The following is a 19885-nucleotide window of genomic DNA, read 5'->3' on the forward strand; positions in this document are numbered from 1 at the left end:
CTAATGATGCCAGAAGTGTTTTAAAAACTAAATCTTGCATTGCTCTACCACTCTTTTTAGCAAAAGTGGTGATCGCAGTCGCTGTACATTAATGTACATTAGCCACTGATGCTTAAACACCTTTTTTAGCAATGTCACTTTGTTAGGTAGTAAAGCTGGAAGCCCTTCCAACTAAGCAATTTTTAATGGTGTTGGGGAAGTAATTCCCTTCAACCAATCCACCTTGCTGGAACATCCTTTGTCTCTGCATCTGCGTTCTGAGACTGTGGGGCCAGGGTAGATATAGCTTGATGGGCTGAAGGGACTCCCCTAATATAGCATCCACTGAGGTCCATCAAACCACCTCTCCCTCCCCTCATCCCTATACAAAGCAATTAAAATCAAAGGTTCTATTTTCAGTGTTGTGAACTTCAGGAGTTGAGCTGCATTGAGAAATTTTATCCAGATTTTCGATGTATTGCTTCCATAAACTGGCTTGGTCCAAAGTTTGAAATGCATTTTTAGTTGGCAATTGATGTAATGAAGCTTGAATGGTGTTAAGGTATTTGTCTTTTTTTTTGTTTGCACTCTAGCTTGGGACCTGTCAAATGTGGTATCCTTCTTCCTGACACCTAATTTATATAGACCCTGGCTGAAGCTGTGGTTAGTCTGTTTCCATTTGGAGACTGCTTTCTTATTCTAAGGTGGTGTGCAAACCACTTCCTAGAAAAAGGTCTGTTTCCAGTGAAGGACTTCTTTCTTCCCAAGTTAATGCTGACATTGCACTAGTAGCAATCATCAGACCAATTTTTCATTGGAAATCTAAATGGAGCTAGTCTGCCTGTCTCTCTTCATAGAACATAAACCAACAAATGTACAAGTCTGTTCAACTATATCCATGTGGTTATTAACAGTTAATGTTAGCCTAGTAGCAGATGCCACCTCCAGATTGCTAAAACCAATCCAGCAATCAGTGCTTAACCATGTTGCCTCCTATTAGCCCACTAGCAAACGTAGTAGGCACTACTGTGGACCTTACCACTCTTGTCTGTAAAGCACTGGTGATAATGCTGCAGCAACTTTGTTTTTCCCCAATGAACTCCCAGTTTTTTAACTTGATTTTTGTGGACTGGCAAAGATTTGTTTCAATGAAAAATCTTTTGCTATAAAGTGGTTGTGGGGCATTACATCGCTTCAAGAAAAGCATCAATTAGAGTTTTGGCTCCTCATGCCCTATAGTGTGCATGCTGAATTTGCCCTCAATCTGTTTTTAACCCAAATTAATGGAGTTCAGTGTTTTCACTTGTGTTTTAACCAGTTGAAGTGCAGGCTGCCTTTTCTATCTTGTCAGTCTAGCTTTCTCCAATGTGAGTTTATTGGCAAGTCCTGAAAGTCATCTGTCACTTGAGTGGCATGCCGAACCCACAATAGCTAGCTTGCATTAGCAAGATCTGACTAGTTAAACACAGGCTATTTCCTGAGGGGGTTCCAACTGATTCAGTGATATTATAGAAGGGAGTTTTATTTCCTTACCTCAATTTTCTTTCCCTGATGGGATAATTAAGTTTGACTGTCTAGATTAATTTGGGCCTTAACAGAAATGTCTTGTCTAGATGTATGGTGGCATCCATATTGAACTTGTTAAATATTTTCAGAATAGTGGACTTCATATCCTGTTTTGGTTATGACATGGTCTGCAAGAAAAATTCTTTTGTTGTTTTGGACAGACTGTAGCAGTGATGACTTCATCTGCAATGATGGCCAGTGTATTTCTCTAGCTTTCCGCTGTGATTCAAAATATGACTGCAAGGATCATTCGGATGAACACAACTGTCCCAGAAAGACAAAAGTTGTTTGCAAGCCTGATGAGGTGATGTGCCCTGTCAGTAAAGAGTGTATAATAAAGGAATGGTGGTGTGATGACGAAATGGACTGTGAAGATGGGATGGATGAACAGGTATATCAGTTTGCTGTTTAAGTTCTAAATGGCTTGCATAGACTTTAGTTTGTAATCTTCAAAACTAACTTGTCCTGGCAAAAGAAGCAACTAAGAATGATGTCAAATATATTTTAAACACAACCTTACCTTGTTTAACCAGATTGGTATTGAATGTGGGGGATCAGCTAGCTCAGCTGGTTGGATACCTAGTTAGAAATGCCCAGTGACACAACCAGTGCAGGTTCAGTTCCTATACTGGCTGATCTTGCCATGAAGGTCTGGTTGTCTTCTCTTCTCTTCTCCCCTCATGAGGTGTGGTGACACTTACCAGTCATCCTAGCAACCTTGTGGTCCCCTCAATTACGATAACATTACCTTATGATTTGTGAATGAAGTTCAACCAAGGAACTGACTAATGGGATTGGGTCAGACTCTAAGTATTAAAGACCCTTCAGCTTATCTTTAGCATAGGTTTAGGTATTATTTAAGGTGAAGCTATATAAAGTCAACACTCTACTCCAGTGTTAATTGACTTAGCCAAAACTTTCCACTTGCTCTTGGAAAATGAGGTGGCATTAATGGTTTGAAATTGGTATCTTCCCCAGAGTAAGCAGCTAATGTGGTGTTGATTCTAGAATGAAGTGACACTCGGGATGAGAATTCATCAACTTTTGGCAAAAGATCTTTATTTCCAGGACATTAGAATTTGATCAGTATTCACAAACTATGCTAATATAAAGTAAATGTAATCTGAAAAGTTAACCCTGAGGTAAGCATCTGGTTTGAGGAAAATTATTTGGATTTTGAATACTCCATGTATTCAACTTTTTTACAAGCATAAAGCACAGTCGAACAATAAATCTTAGTCTTGTTGAAATTACTGCAATTGAACAAAATTCAGTATCTGATTCTCGATGCTTGACTTTGATTTTGAACATGTTTTTAAAATCAGTAACTTTTTTTGAAGCACTGCAAGGTTTCAAAAGTTAAGTGCCAGGAATATCAATGGACATGTGGTGACCACTCCCAGTGTATTCCAGACTTTTGGTATTGTGATGGGCAGAGAGACTGTAAAGATGGCAGCGATGAGATTAAGTGTGAGTAACTCTCCAGGATCTAGTTGTCTTGATTGGTATATGGTCTGTGTATAGAAATGTCAATTTTTGACTCTCTGCTTCTGATACAGGCAAACCAAGACTCTGCATGAGCTCTGAATTCCAATGTGCTAATTCAAAGTGCATCAACATGACATTGGTCTGTAATGGGAAGGATGACTGTGCAGATGGTTCAGATGAAGGAGATGACTGTGGTGTTCAAGAATGCAAAAACTGTACACATGTATGTTATAGGACACCATATGGACCTGTAAGTATTAATCAATATCTGCAGAAGTGATCACTAGAATCATTCTGTTACATGAGGACATTTGCCTCATTATCTGTACCAATTTCAAAAAGAACTGCCCAGCTAGTTCCATACTCTAGCCATATCTCTCGCCCTCTAAACTCCTCACTCTTTCAAATGAGCTATTTTATGAAACCACCTAGGGAATCTGCCTCTACGCTCAGGTAGCATATTCTAACAATTGTGGAAAGCTTCTCCATTTGTGATTTTCTCTTCTAGAACAGAAGAGAATAAGCTCAATTTCTTCTAGCGAATATCCTTCGGTGCAAAGATTTACTGGAATATCCCCCCAGGGCTTTAACATCTATCAATGTCCCCAGATTGAATTTTAATCACACTCCAATGACTTGTGGAGATGTAACTCTTTTTTTATTTGTACTCTCTGCCTCTAGTTACACCCCAAGGCTCCTACAAGACTTCCCTGGTCACCTTCAGAATCATGTATATGCAACCCCTTCTCCTGTGCCCCCTTTTTTTTTCCCCCCCATTAAGCCAGTGTAGTCTGTTTCTTCTACCAAAATGTATTGGCACTCTTTTTTTAGCATTTAAAATTCACTTGCCAGGAGGTGGTCCATTTTGGCCAACTTGTCTGTGTCCCTCAAGCCACTTAGCATTACCCCTCCATTCACTCCTCCTCCTCTTCTCCTAACTGAGTATCAGCAAATTTAACACCTTCTCCAAATAGTTTGTTAATCTGGAAAGCAAGGGTTGGAATAATATAGTGCAGAACAGGCCCTTCAGCCCTCAATGGTGCACTGACCTGTGAACTATTCTCAGTTCATTCCCTTATACTATCCAATCATCCCAAATTAACTAATTCCTGGGAACACGGGCATTTCAGATTGTAGAAAGTTATCTAGTGTTTTAGTAAATGCCATTTAAGGTGACCATTATCTGATTTTTTTAAGATTTTGGGCAAATTCAAAGATTAACTAGACATATTTTTCTCAAGGTAAAAATGTTTTATTTCTAATGCTGGTAAATAGGGTTCTGTTTAGTAGTATGTAGATAATAAAGCTTGCCTCTACCAAAGCTTCTGTTGTAAGTCAGTCTGCAATATCCTATTGAGCTTCAGACAAGCTGGCACATGATTTCCTTCTCCATTCCTTCTCTCCCCACCCCCCACACATTGCTTGTATATTTTTGAAGACTATACATCCAGTGACAAGAGCAGCAATCCTGGGTGAGTTTGACCAGACTCTAATCCTCCCAAACAGTGTTCAGCATGCTAAATAGCAACTTGCTTGTCCACCATGACAGCAAAACAGATTTGAGCCCTGAAGTGTTTTAGCTACGTGGCAGGTTCTACCTGCCTAATGTTAATATAGGTTCAATCATTAGCAGATTCTGATAAATCAGAAGATTAATGAACTGCAAGTCTCCCAATGGGGAAAAACTCAGGTGAAGCAGTGAAGTGCACCTCCCTTCATTAGCCCAGCAGAAGCCACAAAATCATTGGTCACCATTTTAGCACTAATAGGCAGATTCAACTGAATTGAATTTGTCACATGTACTGAGGCATAGAGAAAAGCTTTGTCTTATGAGCAATATAAGCAGATAACATTGCTAAATAGCATAGGTAAAAAATATGTAAACAGCAGCAAAATAGGTACAAGTGAATGCTAAGAGTGAGTCCATCCTATGATCAAACTAATTTGCATTCCTTACCTACTGCCAAACAATGGTTTGCTGAAGAATACCTGGCACACCTCAACCAGCTGCATACAAGCAATGCACAGTACAATTCCTATCTGAATCTGGCTACTGTATAGCTAGGCAAGACGAGTGCTATCCCACTATTAATGACTTGCAGCAAGCGCAATGTAAAATTGCAGGCTTGCCAGCATGTTTACAACTCTTGGTGGTTTAAAGGTGTTTGTAATAACTTGAGGATTAACTTTGTTACAGAAATGTGGCTGTGAGACTGGGTTTAAGTTCATGACTGACTTCCACACATGTATTGATGTGGATGAGTGCAAAGAACTGCTGACCAGACCATGCAGCCAAATATGTCTGAACATGAATGGGACCTACAGCTGCAGTTGTCACTCTGGCTTCCTGCTCCACCATGATGGATATAGTTGTAAGGTGACAGGTAGGAACAAATGCATTGATCATATCTGACACAAACTTCTAACTACTAGGAGATGCTTGTTTTGGTTCAATGTCCCAGTATACCAGACAACTTTCTATTTGAACACCATTTTTATCATTCCCAACTATCCAGTAACTGGGACTTCCCTGTGGATACAGCTGACCTAGTGCCCTTAATCCATTGTGATGCTGTCCACCTGCTCACTTGACACTGCTAGTCTAAGCATGCATATGCCTTTCAGGGACAGGAGATGTGCACTGCATCACTAATCTTGATATTTCAGACACCCTGAACTCTTGAGTTATGACTTTTTTCTTGTAAACCCACAGATGGCAATTTTAAAGACACAATCTCAAGTGTTGTGATGAGAACTCAGTTGAGTGCTTGCAAATAGGTCTGGGTTGTGGAAAATACTACTTTGGAATGAGACTGAACTGTCATCTGGTTTAAATGTCTTGCAAACACCATAGTTAAAGCAAATGTAAAGTTGACTTGTGTTCCTTAAAATCTGAATTACTAGCTTGACGTTTACCATTGCAACCCAGATGTTTTTAAAATGTTCTAATTCCTTGGAATTGGCGTAAAGTGTTGCATGCTCTTGCTGACCCATCTTTGTGTCCTGTCAGGTTTATATTGCTTTATGTAGAGCCAGTAAACTTGCACACTTGACAATTTACAAAAAATAGCTTCTAATTCCACTATACCTGCTAATGATTCCATTATCTAATAAGTTAATCTACTCTTGCTTGATTGGAATTAAATTTCTAAAACTGTTCTTCCTTAAACTATGACAATCTTATCTAGGTGTCATGGGATCAATATCTTGAACTGAATTTTGTTTTGGTCTAGTAATCTCTGTTTGGTACAAAGTCATCTTCCTTCATTGATCTGAAACAAATGGCTGATACCTGAGATTTTGTAGGGTTTCATGGTTTCACCACCTTCTGCCCACTGCTTTTCTCTTGTTTTTAAATATTAGGTGCTGAGCCAGTTATTCTTGTGACTATTCACCATGATATTTTGCTGTATGGATTGCACAGTGCTGAAAAAGACATTCTGCCTGAAGTTTTCAAAACTGTCATCTTTTCCCTGGACTATGACTGGAAGGAAAAAGTAATCTTCTGGGTTGATGCTTTTTCTGAAAGTATAAAGTGGATGAAGCTAGATCTTAAAGATGAAGGAACACTAATCAAAGGTCAGCTTATCAATTGAGCTCTATTTTAGTTTGCATTTAAAATCAACCTAATGTAGGTAAAGCTCTAAGTTCCAGGTTTTCAGTACTTTTTTTAGATTACTTAGTGTGGAAACAGGCCCTTCAGCCCAACAAGTCCACACCGCCCCACCGAAGTGCAACCCACCCATACATTTACCCCTTACCTAACACTACGGGCAATTTAGCATGGCCAATTCACCTGACCTGCACATCTTTGGATTGTGGGAGGAAACCGGAGCACCCGGAGGAAACCCACGTAGACACTGGGAGAACGTGCAAACTCCACAGTCAGTCGCCCGAGGTGGGAATTGAACCCAGATCTCTGGCGCTGTGAGGCAGCAGTGCTAACCACTGTGCTGCCCACGGTGTTGCAAGAGTGCAAGAAATAAGGGCACTTAGTGGCAGATTGGGGATTTGGGGTGAGGGGAAGAAACTTAGTAACAATTAAGATTGGGGGGGTTAGTAAAAGTGATTTGGGAACACGGTGTTGGTCTTTGCTTTTACACAATCTCAAATCCATCTTCAAATTTCAAATATTTATCAGCTAATTCATTCAAACAAATCATGGCTAGTTGTGCCATCCAGATTCCTCTAGGAATCAAATGTCCAAACCTGAGTGCACTAACACTTCAATTCAATTCCTGGCTTGCTGTCTCATTAAAATCTATAAATCAGCTGTACAAATCAAAAGGTGAAATCAGTACAATGTTACTTGTGCTCCAAACTTTGGAGCAAGCTGTCCCATTCACCTTTCCAATTTGAATCTATGCCAATGTAACTATTTCCAATTTGTGTATTTCCTGAATCTATAGAATTGCACATTGTGGAGGGGGCAGTATCCATAAACTAGAATTAAATGATTTAAAACTATCCTTTTAAAGGACTATAAATGCTGGTGAACTAGATTACATTAGGGGAAGAAACCTTTTGAGGTGATTTTGAGGGTGTTGGGGACAGGATGGTGGTGGGGGGAGAACCATTACTGGGCTGTGCCTTGCTAGAAGCTCCAGTTTAAGGACTTTGCAAGAGTGCAAGAAATAAGGGCACTTAGTGGCAGATTGGGGATTTGGGGGTGAGGGGAAGAAACTTAGTAACAATTAAGATTTGGGGGGGGGGTTAGTAAAAGTGATTTGGGAAAGCTGGATCAGGTAGAGGTGAAGGAATGTCATAATGACTGGGTGAATTGCAAAATCAAAGGAACCCTTAAGACCTCTTCAAATGAAGATTAGTCTAAGCATAGTTTCTCAACCAACTCACTTTAAAATCTCTCTGCAGGAATAAAATCTGATTGTGTGGCTGTTGACTGGGTAGGCAGAAACATTTATTGGACAGATGGAGTTGCTAGCCATATTCTAGCAGCCAAATTAAACATGACACTGAATGGATCCCAGGAATATACAGTTGTGGTTGATACAGATATTGACCAACCTCATTCTTTGGTCCTGCAGCCACTTAATGGGTAAGTCTTCAATAACAAATTTCATTTGCTTGCTACTTTAGTCTGAAAAGACCAATGATTGTAAAATATCAATTTAGTGTTAAGTGCACACTTAGCATTTCTTGATGTTAATGACACTTGACATTTTTGAAGTTAACTAATTGCACCCTGAATCAATGGGCAGAAAAGTAGTCCTTAACCTATCGGTTACTCAAATGCCAGCAGTGTTGAAAGTCTGGAAGCTACAAATCAAAGCAAGGCTGAGCAAAACCTAAGGCATATACCATAATCAGTAATAAATTCCATGTACTATACCATTTTATAGGCTGATGTACTGGGCTGAGATTGGAGGTGAGCCCCACATTGAGAGAGCAGGAATGGATGGAACAAACCGAAGACTCCTTATCAAAAGTGGACTTGGTTGGCCAACTAGTCTGACCATTGATCCACTTGGCAGGAAACTACTCTGGGCTGATAGTAAACTGCATTGTATTGGTGTGGCCAATTTAGATGGCTCAAATATAAAGGTAGGAGCTTTAACAAAACTATCTAGCTTAGAGCTCACTAAAACATGGTGTTCAATAACTACTCTTGTCAGATTTTTCAGCTGACCCATACTCGTAGACCATTTGCTGTAGCTTTATTTGAAGATGAAATTTTCTGGACCGATGTGGAACTGAGAACTGTTCAGAAAGTTGACCGTCTGGGAAAGAACAGAATTGTCCTCTGGAAACGCAATGTTCAACCTTATGGATTAAAGGTAGAGAAATCACTATGGCAGAAGGGAAAATCTGAGTGGTGAAAGTGTTGAATGAAAAACAAGGAAACCTGATTTTTTACCTGCAGGTGATGCACGAAGTTCTGCAGCCACAGGTGTATAATCCTTGTGAAAAAATGGGCTGCAAGCACTTGTGTTTATTGGGCCCAGGATTGAAGGCAAGCTGTCACTGTGCACTGGGAATGTTGCTGGCAGATGATGGGATAAGTTGCTTGAAATCTGATGATGAACTTTTCCTTCTCATTATTTCTCCCACTGTCCTCCTTCAGGTAAGAATTGAGCATCTTTTTTATGCCTACAGTTTCAAACTGTGTAGGTTATCTACAACCCCCTCCCCTCCCTGCCAAGTAAATGATACCAGGCATAGCAGCCAATTTGAATAGCAAGTTAATAACACCACCTTTCCTGAAATGTTAGTCTGGATACCGGGGGCTGGCTTGTCTGTTCAATTTAATTGTCTGATCCATCTTGGATGACCAAATTCAAACTGACCAATAGAAAATAAGCTTGTTCTAACTTGCTAGGCTTCAGCACGGTTACTAGGGTCACCGGAACAGAATTTGGCTTATTTATATTGGTCAGTACTTCACGAGCAGCTGTAATCCTTCATAGGATCCACTGCAGCTCATGTTTGACTTTTTTCCTTACCTGCTCAACCTGAAAAGAGCTTTGTATTGAAGGTTGTAGAAGAAAAAATCCCAAAATGGACTGAGCAGAACAAACTTTAAAAATAGAAATCTGACCAAAGTGGCTTGGTTCTGAATTGAAAAGGCACCATTTCTATAATAACCTGATGAGCTTATGCTCAATATTGACTGACTGTTCTGATCTTTGGATGTTGCCTGACTGTGCGCATTTCTAGCACCACACTTTGATCTATAGTCCTCTTTCTCCCAGTTCCAATTTTGTAAAGGCAAAGCAACAACTGTTTTACAGAAGTAAAACCAAACTAATGGAGTTGCGTATTTCTAAAGTGAACTTATCAGAATTATACTGACATTTGAGCTGTAGTGACCTTTATGCTGAAAATACCTCCCATTTACCTGCAAAACTTTTTCCTAAACCTGGATAGGAATCAATGACTAAGCTGTCAAATTTCAGAGCTTTGCATTCTGACCCAACCCTACCTCTAAACTGACCATATGGTTACTGAAGAATCACTTCAACATTCTATTTCATAGTTCTCCCAATTTTGAAATCTCCAGTGCGGGAGGATGTGGAGTAAGGGTGGGTATAAATTTTCCCCAAAATATGGGGGGAATCTGTCTGGTTAAATGATCCAAATTAGAAAGCTATATAGTGCAAATGACTGTAGGCTACTGAACATCAGGATCAAAGGCAAAATTACTTGTAACACAGGCTTCAAACATGTTCTACAATCTTTGTCCAGTTGCATTACACCAATACAATGTGCTCTGAAAATTTGCTCAGTTCAAAAATGAGGTAAAATGTTTTGGAGGAAAAACAGACAAATCTGACTATTTGCAAGAGGTATATAAAGATCAGATTAAACCAACCTTTTATGTATCTGAAAGGATAAACAAAATGGCTTGGACTAGGTTTCATTTGCAGGTCAGAACTTGTTTGTTCCCTATATACTTTTGTCTTTGGTCTTGAGCTAAACTAGTACGAAAGTACCTAGCTGGACTGACCAGTGGATGGCTACTGGCCTGACAGTGGTCAAGAATTAAAGGTTTTTAATCAAGCCACCACAACTCCTTGGTTTAAGCATAAGCTGAAAATGTAAGCCACTGCAACATGAATCTATCTTTTATATGTTTGGCTTTCTTGTCAAATGAAGACCGATACAGCCCACCCTGTCGCATTCCAACAATGGGCATGGCAATATGAATTCCTGTTATAAACTTGGCTAACTCTGCATTTATCTAGTTGGGTTGACATTGTTGATCTGTTAATGAGACAAATGTCGTTATTACCACTTTTTTCAAGCTGAAATTTACTCTTATCTGTAACTAGTTGTGTTCAGGTTAAACTTTTCTGTACTCCATTCTGATGTGCAGCATTGGTTCAGGGTACATTCATGTACAAGTTATCTTCGCTAAGCTACTGTGCATCCCAGGTAAAGCTTTTTTCTCTTGGGCATGATGGGTCAAGTAACTTGACTTTATATAAAGATGATCTCTTCTAGTTTCTTCAAAGCTGAAGATGTTTATCAGTGCCATTTAGTCCACTTGTGATGCATGTATTTTTTCCTCACCAGGTATACTTGAGACACCTACAGCCAGATACAGGATTAAAGGCTTTGCCAGAGCATGTAGCATACCAACTAATTAACAATCAAGTATCCTCAGCCGATTATATCTGGAAAGACAAATTAGTCTATTTTTCAGATTCTGAAGAAGGCATTGTTGGAAAAGTTTTGCTAGGATCAAATTCATCCTCTATGCAAAGGATTTTTCAGGTTAATGGTATCATATCACTGACTGTGGACTGGTTGAGTGGCAATCTCTATTGGATCACCAGCAATCCTAGTGTAATTGAAGTGGCATCTGGAAATGGTGCTTACAGACTTGTTCTGATAGACTATCTCTACCATTCAACTTCACTTTCATTATATCCACCTAATGGTATCATGTGCTTCTCTGACTGGGGATTAGAAGACCAAAAAGTTGGCCCAAGAATTGAATGTTCCCAAATGGATGGCCAGAAGCGCAAAGTACTTTGGAAAAAGTGTCGCCTCCCCACAGGTCTACTTATTGCAGAATCGGGTACTCGGCTTTATTGGATTGATCTGGGTAGGTATTGCTGAAGGAATCAACTGAACTACAGTCTCCTCTGTTTACACTAAATGCCAAATGAATTAAAGCTGGGCCAATGTAAAGTGCAGTAGGTTAGAACTGTGCCTTGAAGGCTACTTTTTGGATCTAATTCCAGTAGAATAGGAAAAGTCAAAGTCTTTAAAAATGCATTGACCAACTTGGCAACCTGGGGAGCCCTATTCTAGCTACAATGTTAGCAGTGGTTAATATTTCCTGGGGTATTTTTTGTTTCTGGGCATCTGGCTGAAAGTGGTAACTTCTATACCTTAATGCCTCTCTTCCAGGATCCCTGAGAATTTGAGTAGGACTTTTTTTTGGGTGCACCAATCTTCAATTGTATATGCCAATAGTAAAGTCCAATGAAGTGTTCAGACCAGATGTAGTGTTCAAGCTTTGTTTTTCAAATCTATCATGGCTTGGCTTCAAATATGTCTCCAATCTGACTTTTACTATAGTAAAAATGTGTACACTTTATAGTGAGCTAATATTTTGAGCAGCTCAAAACATTGTCTTGGAGTAACTTTTCTCCCATTTTATAGATCACAATGTTATTGACAGTGTCCTGTTGGATGGCTCAGAATTTCGAGAAATTCAAGCAGGTCTTGAAGCCCAGTCTGTCTTTGCGTATGGGGAGAACACTCTGTTCTGGACAACTGTAAACAATGGTAAGTTAAACTTCAACTGATTTTCAAATGTAGCCTGTGGTCAGTGACATAACTAAAACTTCTGTTTGATAGGTTACACAAGGATGTGGTACAACATGATTGGACAGAAGAAGCAACTGTGGTTTGAAGTACAGCAGAAAATTGTTGGCCTGAAAGTATACAACAGACTGCAGCAACAAGGTCAGTTTGCCGTATAATAAAATGGCCTGGAGTAGATGTTTGCTTGAGGTTTGCCCATATCCCTCAGATCTTCAGTGATAGGCAAGTTGTTGGAGGGAATCCTGAGGGACAGGATGTACATGTATTTGGAAAGGCAAGGACTGATTAGGGCTAGTCAACATGGCTTTGTGCATGGGGAAAACATCTCTCTCAAACTTTGTTTGTGGAAGTAAAAGGATTGAGGGTAGAGCAGTAGATGTGATCTATATGGACTTCAGTAAGGCATTTGACAAGGTTCCCCATGGGAGACTGATTAGCAAGCTTAGATCTCACTGATTACAGGGAGAACTAGCCATTTGGATACAGAACTGGCTCGAAGGTAGACAGGGTGGTGGAGGGTTGTATTTTCAGACTGGAGGCCTGTGACCAGTGGAGTGTGATGGACAGTGAAGAAGGTTACTTCAGATTACAACAGGATCTTGACCAGATGGGCCAATAGGCTGAGAAGTAGCAGATGGAGTTTAATTCCAATAAATGAGTGCTGCATTTTGGGAAAGCAAATCTTAACAGAACTTGGACACTTGGGAGTTTGCTGAGCAAAGACCTTGGAATGCAGGTTCATAGCTCCTTGAAAGTGGAATCACAGGTAGATAGGACAGGTGGAGGTGTTTGTTATGCTTTCCTTTATTGGTCAGAGTATTGAGTACAGGAATTGGGAGGTCATGTTGCAGCTGTACAGGACATTGGTTAGGGCACTTTTGGAATATTGTGTGCAATTCTGGTCTCCTTTCTCTCAAAGGTATTGTGAAACATGAATGGGTTCAGAAAAGACTTGGATGTTGCCAGGGTTGGAGGATTTGAGCTACAGGGAGAGGCTGAACAGGCTGGGGCAGTTTTCCCTGGAGCATCGGAGGCTGAGAGATGACCTCGGGCTTACAAAATTGAGGGGCATGGATAGGGTAAAGAGAGACACCATCTTTTCCCTGGGGCTGGGGAGTTCAGAACTAGAGGGCATGGGTTTAGGGTGAGGGGAAAGATAAGAACTAAGGGGCAACTTTTTCGTGCAGAGGGTGGAATGTGTATGGAATGAGCTGCCAGAGGAAGTGGTGGAGGCTGGTACAATTACAACACTTAAAGGCATCTGGATGGGTATATGAATAGGAAGGGTTTGGAGGGACATGAGCTGGGTGCTGGCAGGTAGGATTAGATTGCATTGGGATATCTGGTTGGCATGAACCAGTTGGACTGAAGGGTCTGTTTCTATGCTGTACATCTGACTCTTACACATTTTAAAAGCTTTTTAATGTAACCTTGAGCAGTAAGATAAGAACTTGGTGAATGTCAAAGGATTGAGAATTGAAAGCAGGAAGGATAACTGCACCAATGCTGCATTAAATATTGCAAAACTTTTTAAATGTGCAGGAGACCACTTAAGCACTTTAGAATTAGACATTCTAATTGAGAATTAGACTATTTACATAATTTTGAGCTAACTTTCAAGTTTACACAACTGTACATAAGCACTTGTAGGCTAAATGGGAGGTGACAGTTAAGTGCTACACTTACAATTCATTATGCTGATTTTTGACATAATGTGCTACCCAAATGTAAACAAATAAATTCCATTGAAGACCATGGATGTTACAAGTGCTTTGAATGTAGTTGCTTTGATATAACTTCCAATTACTGCACAAGTTAGATTTCTGACTTTCTGAAGTAAAAATATATTCTAGTGTACATACCATTTCAGCAGAAAAATGGGCTTTTCTTTAGTCCCAGGCATGGTTGCAGTTGTGTTCGTAGAAGTAAATATTTCCAAATAGCACATCGCTATCTTAAATTACAGGGTTCAATTTCTGTTCGGAGAACAATGGAGGTTGTGACCACTTGTGTCTAGCGTACCCAGGAGGAAGATCGTGCAGATGTTCAACAGGGTATCTGCTCACCAATGGCAGCAAGTGTGAAGCCATAGAGTGCCAACCTGAGACTTGGCAGTGCCAAGATCAATTGAGCTGCATTTTGAATGAACAAGTGTGTGATGGCAAAAAGCATTGTGCAGATGGATCTGATGAAATGGAGTGTAAGTAAAGGATTGTTTTTGCTTTGGAACAGATTTGCAAATCTTCTAGTAATGAGTATATTGACTAATCATTAGGTACTATGAATGTGTTAGCAATCTTGGATTTGTGACTAATCCCACTGTATGCATGGGATAAACTGTATTAAATGGACTGGATTCTTGTCTGGTTGCAATTTCAGTTTACAATAGCCAGGTAACTCCTCAATTATTCTCAAATGCTGGTCCCAATTTTGTACACCTACCAGCTGTTAAATGTTTTTAAATATACAGCCTCTTTAATTCCGGGTTTCAATTCCTATTAAATATCACTAAAGTCAGATCTTTTTGTTATGAAGAGGAAATTCATTGCAACAAATAGAATAAGGCGACCTCAACTTGAGTAACTTCAAATAGTGACTGTTCAGTGCCACTCATTTGCCCTGAAAGAAAAATCATAAAACAAGTGAGCACTTTAAGAGGCAACTTGCTCTGAGCTCCAGACATACCAACATGGGTTTATACTATTCTAAATGGCAGTCAGTTATACAGCTTAGAAGCAGACCTTTGGGCCTAACTTGTCCATGCCAACCATGTTCCCAAACTAAACTTGTCCCACTTGCCTGTTAGTTTCTGCTAATCTTTCCTGTTCATGTAATTATCTAAATGTCTTTTTAATGGTGCAATTGTACCTGTGTCCACCATTTTCCTCATGAACCACCCTTTGTGGAAAAAGCTTCCCCTCATGTCTTCAAATTTTGTCCTCTCTTTAAAAAAAAATATGCCCCCAGTTTTGAACACTCTCTCACCTTAAGACCCTTGTTGTTCACTTTTTTTTTTCCCTGTACCCCTCATGATTTTATAAACCTCAACATCCAACACTCATGAAGTCCCAGCCTATTTTTTAAACTCCTTCTCCATTTCTGACTGTCCTTATAATTTTCTGAACCCTTCTCCAACTTAATCACCTTTTTTCATAGCAGGGCAACCAGAACTCTACTTAAGTACTGCTTCCTGTACATGCTGCCCCAACACTTTTTTTCAATAAATGGTCTTGGCAATGAAGACAAAGATGCTAAATGCCACCAGTGATGCAAGCTTCAAAAATTTATATACCTGACTCCCTAGGTCTGTTCTACATCACTACCCAGGAGCCTGTACATTTAACTGTACAAGTCTTGCCCTTGTTATCAAAATGCAATACCTCCATTATCCAAATGGGAAAAACACCAGTAATGTCAAGATCATAAATCTTGCTTAAACCTTGGATCTCCATCTTGTAGACTCTAGCAAGACTTTACTGTAGAGATGTGAATTCTTTTAGAATTTCTGAACTAATTCATTGTTTCTATAGGTCATAGAACATGGGAACAATCTGCACTGACAACATATGTACTTCCTAGATCTTCAGTTTCTCCCTCTGATCAAGAACACTCAACTACTTCAAAATGGTTTCCAGTTACTGACACATACCTTTCAGAAAATCATTCAATCTCCTCCAGTGATAGAGAGAGAATTTCAACTGCACATAGTCATGAAGTTTCCCTGCAGTATGCTACTGCCTCTGCTGCAACAGAAAATGTCTCCACCAGCCAAATGGGTAACTTCAGTGCAACAGAAGGTGCTGGACGATCCAGCTCCTGTACAGCAGAGATGTGTAACATGCATGGGAGGTGCTTTATAGCCAATGACATGGTTATGTGCAAATGCCATGAAGGGTACACTGGAAGGTTCTGTGAAGATGAAGAGATGCCAGGACTTAGTGTCATTGTCATTTTGGGAATACTTGTGTTAGTCCTCCTTGTTGCTATTGGGACAATCGCCTTCAAAAAGAGAGCTGCAAAAAGGTTTGTTTTAATTCATTAAGAATTTCATTCAGTTTCTCTGGAAACTATGTACTGTTGTTTGAATGGTAACTCCATCTGGTTCCATGACATCTTGTTAACATCCTCCTAGTATGAATGAGTGGGGTAAGAATGGGTTTTGGACAAACTTTGTCCATATCACCCAGACAAGTTAGTAATACTTGGCCCATGTTAACCTGTTTAGCTACTTCCCCTGAAGTGTAGATTTTGCATGTTCCAAACTCTGCAGCTAAAAGCAGAAGTGACTCAATGCAGTTTACATCTTAGCTCAGTGAATGGGATAAGCCAAAAGTTAAGGTATGACAAATACTTTGATCGATGAATTGAGACCAGATTTCTTCTTACCAATTATCCTTTTAGGTTCACGGCAGAATTTATTTACAGTTTTTTTAAAAAATGCAAATTATCTTTGCAGGAGAGCTGGAGCCAACTTGCAACAGACTACAACCAGCCATGGGAATCAGACCTTCAGGAATGAGGCTTTTGTAGAAGTACCAGAGGTGATGCAAAAATGAGGACTTAACTCCTACTAAGACTTGTTTATTTCAATGGATTGGTTCCCATTCCAAATCTGTAGGGAAAACTTCTGCATGGTTCTGTTTTTTTAATATAAACTATTAAGGAGATTGTAGGTGGCCAGATGACTGTTGCAGACAACCAAAATGGAGATAGCTGTAGATAATGAGAACTGCCAGAGGGTACAGCAAGTTGGGCTGGAGATGGAATTAATTTGAACAAATGCAACATGATCTATTTTGGAAGGCCTAATGCAGGGGGTGAAGTAATAAAAGTAAATGACCACCTTTTATCAACCTCCCACAGGATCTGTATACAAATTCCAGTTCCTAACTGGATAGGTCAAGAATGCAGTCTGCTTGCTGCCTTATTGATCAGGGAATAGTCTAAACGTAAATAATGGTGCAGGTGTAAATGTTCAGACACATCTGGAATGTTGTGTACAGTTCTGGTTGCCACACTACCAGAAGGATATTAAGGCTTGAAGCTACAGAAGATTTACCAGGTTGTTGGCTGGTTTAAAGAATACTTACCTGAGGAGAGATTGGACAAACTTGGTTTATTTTCACTTGAATGGTTATCTAATGAGTGGTTTTCTGGCTCTCAATTGAGGCATGGGTAATGAGTTTCCCCCACTACCCCCTGTAAAATGTCTACTTGAGGATTCCTTTCAAGAGGGGTGCTAAATTGAGGGTGGAAAGTGCTGAGAAGGCACTGCGAGAGGTGGTTACAAAAGCAGCATTTCAGGCATCTTTATGCATAAATAGGGAGGAGGATACAGACCAGAGACATGTTTTAGTTTATAAAGGCACATGTCAGCATAGTTTTGGTGGGCCAAAAGGCACCTCTTATGCAATACTTTTTTTTTTCTATTCTTTAATTCTGAATTTCTCCTTCACCTGTACCCACCCACCAAATGGGAGTTGGAACACTCTACCAATAAGAGTAGTGATGTGACTTCCCCATAGCCAATTAGTAACCAGAGTCCTTCACAGTTCACCTACAAACACCACTAGGCATTAAGTTAGGGGCATTGTGACTAGAAAACAGTTTCAATATTGAATCTGAGGGAAATGGTTCTTGAACCACCTGGGATGGAGTACCTCCTGCCCTTTAGTTCACCAATAAATAGATTTTTGGCATGTCAGTTGAGGGCTGACAGTTCTGGTCAGCTCTGCTACAAATTCACAAGATGTGAATAGTTTGGTTTAATCACTTTGCAATTATTTCCTGATTAATTGTACTGAGTGGCACAAAAGGCACTACATTAGAGCCTAATCACTCCCCTTTTATCCCTACTGGAAGGCTGAATCCAGCTCCTGTGTGCTGTACATGTGAAGTGTATATAATTGAGCTGTTCACACTTGTTTCCAAATGTAAGTTTTTTTTAGGATCTGAGCTAAAGATGCAACCATGTGCTTAAATCTAAATTCCCTCGCCTCTAGTTAGTAATACAATAACCACTCTACCCTGATGCATTTATACTTGGTGCTAGAACTTCCTGTGATGTCTGCCACATGTAAAATCAACTGTCAAGATGTCAAAATTAACTCTAGCAACTTTTTTTGTTTTGCAGATGCCACAGACAACCAATTGAAGCCTACAGAAATATTTTTGCCCTTGTTTCAAATTTTATTTTAGCTTAAATAAACTGCTGAAACATACCTTCTGATGTATTGCACTTCATTCCTAAGTTACACTCGGGAAAAAGTACAAAGTTTTAAAATCAAACACCAGGTTATCGTCCAACATGGTTATTTGGAAGCACTACCTTTCAGAATGCTACTCCATCAGGTGGTTATGGATATAAGATCCTGATGAAGTAGCAGCACCTCAAGAGTGCTTACAAATACCTGTTGGACGAACTGGTGTTGTGATTTTTAACTTTGTACTGATCCAGTCAAACACTGGCACCTCCCAATTCTGGGGGTGAAAGTAAATACCGTGGAATTAGCTGCAGTTCACTTGATCTCCCCAAGGTGGTGCTCAAAGCCAATCAACAAATGCGTTTCATGGCTGAGGAAACTCAAACTTAAGACTCCATTCTAACATGTTTTAACACAGAATGGTGTCCAAACATCCACATTTTCCTTTTTTGCTGTCTTGTAACCTGCCTGCATGGTTCTTAGTTTTTGTAGGATGCAGGTAAATTGAGGTACTAGGTTAATGTAATGCTGCCCTTTTACTTAAGTAAAAGTTTAAGTCAACTAAGTTTCAGTGACCCTTTAACTGGACTGCATCTAGTTTGATCAATGCTGCTCCAAGACACTGCTTTTCCCTCTTAGTAAAAAAAATTAAGCAATGTTGACACTTAAAACTAGTCTAAACTTGATGTCACCATATAACTACCATAAAGTTACACAAGGTGTAATGTTAATAACCAATTGGAATAGTCTTTGAATTATTGGTTCAAAATTTCTTGCTTTAGTTGAGCAATATGCACCTTCAAATAAAGAATCAAATATTTACTTTCTGGATTTTTAATTTACAGAAATTTCTAGTTAACTTGTCCACGAGCTGTTTTGCCACTTGCCCCTTTACATTATCTATTATGTAGATAATGCCACTTAACTGCCTTTAATCCTTCTGCCTGTTTTAATGCATTTTGTTTGACTCTAATAGCATTTGTATGCAACTAATGACTGAATTCATCAAACTCATTTGAATCACTTTTTCAACCTTCCCTAACTGCATCTAATAGTCATGCATACTATGAAAGCAGCTGGGAAACCATTGGTCACATTTTTGTTTTGCAGAATTTCTATTGCACCAAATTGTGCATGTGGCTTAGTGGTTAGCATTGTTGCCTCTCAGCACTAGGGAGCCAGGTTCAATTCCAGTCTCTGGTGACTGTGCAAACTCTAGACATATTCTGTGTTTGCATGGGTTTCCTCCCACAATCCCAAAATGGGCAGATTAGGTGGATTATCCCTACTAACTTGCCCATTGTGTTCAGATGTGTAGGTTGGGTAAATGGGGGGTGGGGGGAGAGGAGAAG

General features: G+C 39.7%; 1 protein-coding gene across 2 annotated transcripts in view; it reads left to right on the forward strand.

Annotated features, from left to right (window-relative positions):
* The window catches only part of LOC122564957 (prolow-density lipoprotein receptor-related protein 1-like), a 41830-nt gene extending 23279 nt beyond the window's left edge, over window positions 1-18551 (forward strand). For both annotated transcript variants that reach the window (XM_043720516.1, XM_043720524.1), the window contains 16 exons: window positions 1707-1936; window positions 2886-3015; window positions 3105-3283; window positions 5231-5417; window positions 6397-6612; window positions 7906-8089; window positions 8394-8595; window positions 8667-8828; window positions 8915-9115; window positions 11068-11602; window positions 12166-12291; window positions 12364-12471; window positions 14297-14530; window positions 15861-16353; window positions 16787-16871; window positions 18464-18551. In XM_043720516.1, coding sequence (XP_043576451.1) covers window positions 1707-1936; window positions 2886-3015; window positions 3105-3283; window positions 5231-5417; window positions 6397-6612; window positions 7906-8089; window positions 8394-8595; window positions 8667-8828; window positions 8915-9115; window positions 11068-11602; window positions 12166-12291; window positions 12364-12471; window positions 14297-14530; window positions 15861-16353; window positions 16787-16871; window positions 18464-18484 — 3293 coding nt within the window. In that variant the 3' untranslated portion in view covers window positions 18485-18551. The remainder of the gene's footprint in view (window positions 1-1706; window positions 1937-2885; window positions 3016-3104; window positions 3284-5230; window positions 5418-6396; window positions 6613-7905; window positions 8090-8393; window positions 8596-8666; window positions 8829-8914; window positions 9116-11067; window positions 11603-12165; window positions 12292-12363; window positions 12472-14296; window positions 14531-15860; window positions 16354-16786; window positions 16872-18463) is intronic.
* Window positions 18552-19885: the final 1334 nt, after the last annotated feature.

Source organism: Chiloscyllium plagiosum, chromosome 2 (assembly GCF_004010195.1).
Source record: "Chiloscyllium plagiosum isolate BGI_BamShark_2017 chromosome 2, ASM401019v2, whole genome shotgun sequence".
Taxonomy (NCBI): domain Eukaryota; kingdom Metazoa; phylum Chordata; class Chondrichthyes; order Orectolobiformes; family Hemiscylliidae; genus Chiloscyllium; species Chiloscyllium plagiosum.